The sequence below is a fragment of the Mus pahari genome, chromosome 14 (assembly GCF_900095145.1).
Source record: "Mus pahari chromosome 14, PAHARI_EIJ_v1.1, whole genome shotgun sequence".
Lineage (NCBI taxonomy): Eukaryota > Metazoa > Chordata > Mammalia > Rodentia > Muridae > Mus > Mus pahari.
This window is the reverse complement of record NC_034603.1, coordinates 47,130,346-47,139,294: the sequence shown is the minus strand read 5'-3', so window position 1 is coordinate 47,139,294 and position 8,949 is coordinate 47,130,346. Positions and strand designations below refer to the sequence as shown.

Genomic DNA, 8,949 nt, shown 5'->3' with positions numbered 1-8,949 from the left:
CATGGTGGCTCATAACCATCCGTAACAAGATCTGACGCCCTCTTCTGGAGTGTCTGAAGACAGCTACAGTGTACTTACATATAATAAATAAATAAATCAAAAAAAAGAAAAAAGAAAAAATTCTCAAACAAACAAAAGAAAGGGTATACTGCAGAGTAGCAAGAGGGCATCTCAGCTTATCAATCGAGTTCCAGACTTGAGCTAGTTTGTATACCCCGAAGTACTTGAATGATGAGGAGGCTAGGTCCCCCTGAGGACCTTGCTAAAATACCTAAAAGTTTAACTGTTAGCCCTTCTCCCATCCTATGACCTTTTACAAGGGCAAATGTACTCTGGGAAAAAGGAAACAATCAGGTTTTCCAGGGTTTACTGGACACTAGTTTTAAACTGACACTGGTTCCAAGAGACCCCCCTCCCCCAAGTAACACTGTGGTCCTCCAGTTAAGTCGGGGCTTATGAGTATCAGGTGATTAATGGAATTTTGACTGAAACCCAAATCACAGAGAGTCTACTGGGTCCCCAAACTCATCCTGTGGTTATTTCCCCGATTCCAGAATGTATAATTGGTATAGATATATTTAGACATTGGCAAAATCCCATGTTGGCTCCTTGACCTGTGAACTGAAAGCTATTATGGTTGGAAATCACAAATGGAAGAGACTGGCATTGCCTCTACCTGGGAATGTAGTGAACCAAAGATAATACTTCATGCCACCATCAAGGACTTAAAACATGCAGGGATGGTAGTTCTCACATCTCCCTTTAACTCGCCAGCACAGGAGTCAGATGGATCGTAGAGAATGACCACTGAGCATCAAAACTTAATCAAGTAGTGACTAAATTTCAGCTACTGTACTAGATGTGATGCCTTACTTGAATAGATTAACACAGCTCCTGGTACATGGTATTCAGCTACGGATCAAGCAAATGCTTTCTATCAATTCCTGTCCATAAACACAACCAGAAGCAACTTGCTTTCAGCTGGAAGAGTCAGTAATACACCTTTTTATAGTTTTACCTCGAGGTTAGTACTTACTAACTCTCCAGTCCTATGTCGTAACTCAGTATGAAGGGATCTTGAGCATCTCTCTCTACAAAATATCACCCTGGTCCAGTATATTCATGGCATCATGTTGACTGAACCAAGTGAGCTGGAAGTAGCAACCACTTTGGTAAATAAATCCAAACAAGGAAATTTCTAGAAGTCCAGTGGTGATATGCAGAAATATCCCTTCTAAGGTGAAGGATAAGTTATTGAATCTGGTCTTTCCCACCACCAAGAAAGCAGCACAAAGCTTGGTGGATCTATTTGGATTCCAGAGCAGCATATTCCTCACTTTGTTTTGTTATATCAAGGAAAGAAGGAAGCTTCTAGCTTTGAGTGGAGCCTAGAACAGGAAGGCTCTTCAACAGATCCAGGCTGTTGTGCAGGCTGCTCTACCACTTGGCCCATGTGATCCAGGAGACCCGCTAAAATATTTCTTTAGATGACAGTAGCAGTTTATAGCCTTTGGTAGGCTCCTCTAGATGAGAGGAGACCCTTGGGATTTTAGACCATGGATCTAGTGTCATCTGCAGATAACCATTCTCCCATTAAGAGACAGCTCTTTGCCTGCTATTGAATGGGCCACCAAGTCATTATGCTATCTGAGCTACCTATCGTGAGCTGAGGAGTACTTGGTTTTACCAGCCATAATACCAAGCCATGAAGTAGGATGTACACAACAGCAGACCATTATCAAATGGAAGTAGAATATATTGTGATCAGGCTCCAATAGGTCCTGAGCAAGATATATGAAGAAGTTGTCCAAATGTTTGTTTTCTACTTTTGTTAAAGTGTCTTCTTACAAGCATGTACGTATATGATCTCATGGGGTGTTTCCTAGAATCAACTGAGAAAGAAAAGTTTGGGGGCCGTGGTTTACTGATGGTTCTGCACACTATGCAGGCACCACCCAGGTATGGAAAGCTACTGCATTATAACCTCTTTACAGAACAACCATAAAAAATGCCAGTGAAGAGAAATCTTCATTATAAAGCAAACTTTGGGCAGGTCACATGGTTGTAAATTCTGTTTGGAATGAGAAATGGCCAGGTGTGACTGTTTTCGAATTCATGGGCTGTAGCCAATGGATTGGCAGGATGGTTAGAGACTTAGGAGCATGATTGGAAAGTTAGTGAGAAAGATAACTAAGGAAGATGGGGACAAATCTCTCCAAATGGACAAATGATGTAAAGATACTTGTGGCCCATATAAATGTTCATCAAAAGGTGACTTTAGCAGAGGGAGAGTTCAAAAATGAAGTAGAAAGGATGACCATTCTGTACACAGTCAGCCTCTTTCTCCAGATATCTCTGTTACTGTCCAATTGGCCCATAAACAAAGTGGCCATGGTGGCAAAAAAGAAAGTTATACATGGGCTTGACAACATGGACTTCCATTCACCAAGGCTGTTCTGGTTACAGCAGCTGCTGAGTGCCAGATCTGCCAGCAGCAGAGTCCCAATACTGAGCCCCAGATATGGTACCATTCTCCCAGGTGACCAGCCAGAGACTTAGTGGCAGTCTGACAATATTGGACCAGTTCTTCCATAGAAAGGGCAACTCTTACTTCTTACTAGAATACTTAATCTGGTTATAGATTTGCTTTTCCTTCATGCAATGGTTCTACCAAAACTATCATCCATGAACTTACAGAATGTCTTATCCATCACCATGATATTCCACACAGAACTGCTTCTAACCAAGTAACTCACTTCACAGGCAAATGAATAGAATAGTGGGCTAATGCTCACGGAATTCACTGGTCTTACCATGTTCCCTACCTCCTGAAGCAGCTAACTTGACAGAATGGTGGAATAGCCTTTGGAAGACACAGTTACAATGGATATCAGGTGACAGAACCCTGGAAGGTTGGGGCAGGGTTCTCCAGAAGGTCATATGTGCTTCAGCATCCAATATATGGTTCAGTTTCTCCCTAGCCAGGATTCAGGAATCCAGGAATCAAGGGATAGAAATGGAAATGGTTCCACTCACTATCACCCCTAGAGTCCTACAGGAAAATGTTTTACTTTCTGATGCCACAACCTTAAGTCTGCTGGCCTACTAGCTTGTGTTCCAGAAGGGGGGAGAACTTTTCTGCCCAAGGCATAACATACATTCCACTGAACTGGAAGCTTAAACTTCTTCCTGAAAGCTGTGGGCTTCTAGTGCCCTTAAAAGCCAACAGACATCATCATCATCATCATCATCATCGCAACAACAACAGTGTTAGGAGGGGTGGCCCCTCTAGACTTCCAATGGCTAACTGGATTGCTCTGAAGGTCATATCTTGAGTACAGCAGATCCTTTAGGCCATCTCTTGATGCTACTTCTTCTGTATTCCAACATATCCTAAAGACCAGTAGCTTTCTAAGAATTCTCTAGGACTCCAGCATAACATTAGGACCGCTGGGACATCCAGTTCAGTCCTTGGCCCTTCTGTCAGGAGACAGCCATTGCTGGACTATCTGGGCCACACCTACAGGTTACTCTAATAAATCCCCTTTTGGGTGTGTATAAAGTCTATTTTTTTCTTTCTTAAGAAAAATTGTATTTACTCATATTTCTATTTGTTATTATTTTTGTTCTTTAGACAATTTCATACATATATGTATCCTATTTCTGACTTTTGTCAAACTTCCCCTTCTTATTTCACTATTATCCCTATGACTCCCTACAATCCTTTTTTTAAATTATTTTATTAGATATTTTCTTCATTTACATTTCAAATGCTATCCCAAATGTCCCCTATACCCTCCCCTGGACCTGCTCCCCTTCCTACTCACTCCCACTTGGCCCTGGCGTTCCCCTCTATGGGGGATATAAAGTTTGCAAGACCAAGGACTCCCTACAATCCTATTCACACATTTACATTTTTTGTATTCAGTGATCCACTGAGTTAAATTAGGTTCACCTGTGTGAAGGGGTCTGCTACTATTCAGCAGAGAAGATAGGCTCATCAGGTGGTACACAAAAGACAACATTGTTTGCTCTCCCCCAACCCAAATCCATTAGTAGTTCATAGTTCAGCAAGGAAGGGGAGGACCAAATGGACCCTTCTCAGATATATGAAGACTGTTGATGGGGCCGGTCTTGTATAGGTCCGTTGCTGCTGCTGTTGAGATCATGATTTACATTGGCAGTGTCATGGCCACATGACAGCACTTTGCAGCCCTCCTCATTAGCTTCCAGCTCTTCTACTCTTTCCATTCCTCATTCTACACTGTTCCCTGAGCCTCAGAGAGGTAGCCTGAATGGTTTTTTTTTGAGGGCTGAGCACTTGCCCACTACTCAGTATCTTCAGCAGCTATGCAACTCTAAAATTTCCATTATTCATTATACTGTTTCTTTAAGACTCAAAGTAGGAAAAAAAAAAAAAAAAAGACTCAAAGTAGTGTTTAACCCATGAACATAAACGTAAGTATTTTAAAGGCAGCTTGGCACTTTATCAATTTAGCTAAACAACAACAGTAAGTTCCCTTCCAGGGCGAGAGACCTCAGGCACAGGATGTTAACCAGGTTCACAGTTCCAGGCATGGACTCCCTCTTGGGGAACAGGCTTCAAAACCAAGCACAGAGCATCTGGTTGCTTCCGTATGGTTGTGCCACTACTGCAATGAGTACATCTTGCCTACAAGGTGGTATTATGGGTGGCAGAGATCTCAGCAGTGGGAGCCTCATTAATGCCTTTCTCCTCCAGCCTCCCACATACAACTTCTGCACTGTGAAAACTAGCCAGCAGGGGGAGCTCCCACCTCGATTCTGCTGTGAAACAGAAGAAATGTTGCCTCAACACTGGGGAAATTGGACTTCTGCTCTCCATCTGAATTCCTTTTATTTCTCTCTCTTGACTTACTGCCCTAGGTAAGATTTTGCATACTAAACTAAGTTCTAAGAGAGAACGGGAAACTTTTAGGTTGTTTGTTTTTGTTTCGCTGTTGTTTTGAGGCAGTGTTTCAATATATGGCTTTAGCTGGCTTGGAACTAGATCAAGCTAGGCTTAAACCTGCTTCTGCCTTCTGAGCATTAAAAGTCTGCACACACCACAACACCCAGCCTGAGACTGGGAACCTTAATCTCATTCTAGATTTTGGAGGAACTTCTATTTTTCCCCTCAGTTAGTATAATGTTGGCTACAGGTTTTATTCATATGCATTCTTTTTTTTTTTTTTTTTTATGTTTTGGTGCATTCATTTTATGCCTGCTGAGCTTTTATTATAAAAGAATGCTGAACTTCTGAAGCAAGGGCCTTTTCTGGATCACCTGTGGCTACCGGGTAATTTCTGTTCTTAAGTCTACAAGCTGGTTTACTTGCTGGTTCATTCTATGCTGTGTTAAACCAACACTGCATCCCTGGAAGGAAACCATGGTATTCTGGAGTCTTGCTTCTGGAGTTCTGCTGAGAATTCAAGTTTTCTTTTTTGTTGCATATTTATCTGGTTTTCTTATCACTGTACAGCTGGCTTCACAGAATGGCAATATTCCTTCCGTTGCTATTTTTCTGTAAAGGGAGGTTTTGTTTGACTTCAGCAGTGGACTCCATCCGCTCTTGCCCTCTTCTTTACTGGGAGACCTTTTATTACTACTTGAATTGCCTTACTGCTGCCTCAATGTCTTTATTGCTATGTATCTATTGAGGCTGTTAATACCATATTGACTCAGTTTTGATAGGCCTAAGAATTTATCGCTATTTTTTCTAGGTTTACCAACTATTTAGAATATGTTGTCAAACTATACCCTCCTCTGCACTTCACTGGGACCAGTAGTTAACTCAGCTTGTTCATTTCTAATTTGACAGAGTCTTGACAAGCCAGGACTTGTCAATCCTGTTAATTTTCCAGGAGTCGACTCTCCGTTTCCCTCTACACAGTTCTTTCATTCTTCGGCTCACTGATTTTTGCTCTGACCATCATTACTTCCAGCTGTCCCCTGCTGCTGAATCTGGATTGTTCTTGCTTTTCTAAGACCTTGAGGTTATCATTAGGTTATCTGGGATATTTCTGACTTTTTAAATAGTAGACACTCATGTCTATAAACTTTTCTCTTAAAACTGCCTTTCAAAAAAATTCAAGATTCCATGAACACATGTAAAATTTGTGTACTAAATTAAAGGCAAAAAAGCAAAGAAGTTTTCTGTCATTGTATTGCTTTTGTTTTTGTTTCTTTGAGACTGGGTCTCTCAACAGAAACCTGGCTGCTCTGGAGCTCTGTAGACCAGGCTGGTCTCAAACTCACACGATCTGCCTGCTCCTGCTTCCAAGTGCTGGGATTAAAGGTGTATATAACTATAGCCAGCTTAATAGTATGTTTTGTAATATTAAGCATTTTGAAAAAAGTATTGCACAACTATTAAAAATTCTCATAGCTTACATAACTCAAGCTCAGTCTCTGAGGTCAGAAATTAAACCTGTCTGATATTTTAATTCTGTCTTTGTTGTGAGGGTTGGTCAGTATTTTAATTCTGTCTTTGTTGTGAGGGTTGGTCAGTATTTTAACTCTGTCTTTGTTGGGAGGGGTGTTTGTTACTTTTCTGGAGACTAGGTCTTACTCCAGAGCCCATCACGACATTGAACTCACTAAGAGCTCAAAGTGGTCTTGAAGTCTCCTTCCTCATCTGCCCATGTGTTGGGATTACAGGCATACACTACTCCAGCAGCTCAAGGCCATGTTCTTCAAGGACCTGGACAACCAAACAAATTGAACTACGACCTAGAGTCACTTAAGGGATCAAATTCTAAAAGGACAACATTCACCTTATTAAAAGCAAAACTTGTAGCTCAAGAAAACTTGAGAGAGAAAGCTGGAGAGATTGCTCAGTGGTTAAGAGCACTAGCTGCTCTTCCAGAGGTCATGAGTTCAATTCCCACCAATCACATAATGGTTCACAACCTTCTGTAATGGGATCCGATGTCCTTTTCTGACATGCAGGTCTATATGCAGATAGAGCACTCATATACATAAAATAACTTTTTAAAAATCCTAAAAAAAAAAAAAAAAAAGAAAGAGGGAGGAAGGAAGGAAAGGAGGGAAGAAGAGAGGGAGAAAAAAGAAAAAAGAAAATTTCCTACTGCCAAGATTTAAAATATCCATATTCTCAGCTGAACATGATGGTATACGCCCTTCTTGATCCCAGAACTCAGGGGGCAGAGGCAGGTGGATCCCTGAGTTCAAGGCTAGCCTGATCTACAAAAACGAGTTCCAGAAAAAACAGAAATAAACAGAGAGACCCTGTCTCAAAAAATAAAATTCATGTTCTACTGTATTATTTTCAACTGCCCAAAATTCAGTCAAGCACATGCATTACTGGCCATTTCACAAGAACATGCACACTATAAAATCTATTTTGATATCCAGTTCAAACAGATTTACTATAATCATAATGCTGAGATTAATTATAAGTTAATTGTAGATATATCTATTTAAACCTACCCTTCAGAAGTCGTTTTAATTTTGCACAATCCACATTGATATACTGTAACAGTTCTATATCATGAACATCAACATTATCTTCTGAACAGACAGTCAACTCCTGTAACCTGAAAAGTAAAAATCAAAGGTAATTTATCAATTTAAGTCTTAGAACAGTCCAAAATTCTGATTTAATGGAAAGGGGGTTTATGAATGAAGACACATAAAATAAGAACGTATTTATTTAAAAAAAAAAAAAAAAAACTAAATAATTCAACCAATTTAAGAGTCATGACAAAAAGTGATATTCCAGTAAACTTTGTATTTGTATCTTTAACACTGAGGTCTGAATTGTATTTCTCACATTAGCCATGGCTCTTCTGGAAAAATTAGTTAATTCCAAGGTTGGAGTATATTTTCGAATGTGCCTATGTTTCCCTGAAATTGAAGGCAAGGAAATTAGCAACTAGTGTAGTGAAGTCCAAAATCATACAGCTGTACAAGCAGACACTATAACTGTTAAAACTGGGACAATTTGAGTATCAGATTTTCTTCCTTTGTAAAAATCACATTTATTTATTGTGTGTGAGCATGCATTATCAATCAGAAAAACAACTGTGAAAACTGTCCCCTCCATCCACCATACAGGTCTCAGGGACTGCACTCAGGTCAGCAGGCTGTAGCAAGCACCAGTGCCTGCTAAGCCATCCTACTGCCCTGCCCCCTACAACTGCAATCCGAATGGGGGCAGGGGGAGCAGTAGTTACTAAGAGAAGAAACTCACAGTTTCAAATCCCAGCAACCACATGGTGGCTCACAACCATCCTTAACGAGATTTGACTCCCTCTTCTGGAGTGTCTGAAGACAGCTACAGTGTACTTACATATAATAATAAATAAATCTTAAAAATTAGAAAAAAAAAAAAGAGTTTAAAATGCACATTTAAAAAAAAAAAAAGAAATTCACAGGTGAGCTTTTCCAACTTTTAGAATCGCTTCAATCTAAAGAGGAATAATGGTGGAGCAGGTCTCCTCGACCCTGCATTCCCTGTTTAGATCATATTATATTAAAATGGTATAAGTATACAGGAAAAATGGTTTACAGGAAAAAAAAATGAAATATTTTAATTTGAATCTAGTTTCAGCTAGCCATAGTGGCTCCTACCTATCATAGCCCATCATCCAAGCACTCAGGAAACTGACAAGGAGAATGACTGTTATAGTTTGGGCTACAAAGTAAAGCCTGGTCTTGAGAAAGGAGGGAGGAAGAGAGGGGAAAGAGGAAAGAAAGAAGAAAATAAAGAGAAAGCACGATTTAATGCAAAGGGCTCTGGATTTTAATTCTCACAATCACAAAGCCCATAAAGAAATGCAGTAAGTCCAATGTAAAAATAAAAAATGAAGCTGGGCGGTGGTGGCGCACGCCTTTAATCCCAGCACTCAGGAGGCAGAGGCAGGTGGATTTCTGAGTTCGAGGCCAGCCTGGTCTACAGAGTGAGTT

General features: G+C 40.4%; 1 protein-coding gene across 1 annotated transcript in view; it reads right to left on the bottom strand.

Annotated features, from left to right (window-relative positions):
- The window catches only part of Nf1 (neurofibromin 1), a 248,403-nt gene that overhangs the window by 191,864 nt on the left and 47,590 nt on the right, over window positions 1-8,949 (bottom strand). The window contains exon 5 of the mRNA XM_021212697.2: window positions 7,471-7,577. Within this exon, the coding sequence (XP_021068356.1) occupies window positions 7,471-7,577 (107 nt within the window). The remainder of the gene's footprint in view (window positions 1-7,470; window positions 7,578-8,949) is intronic.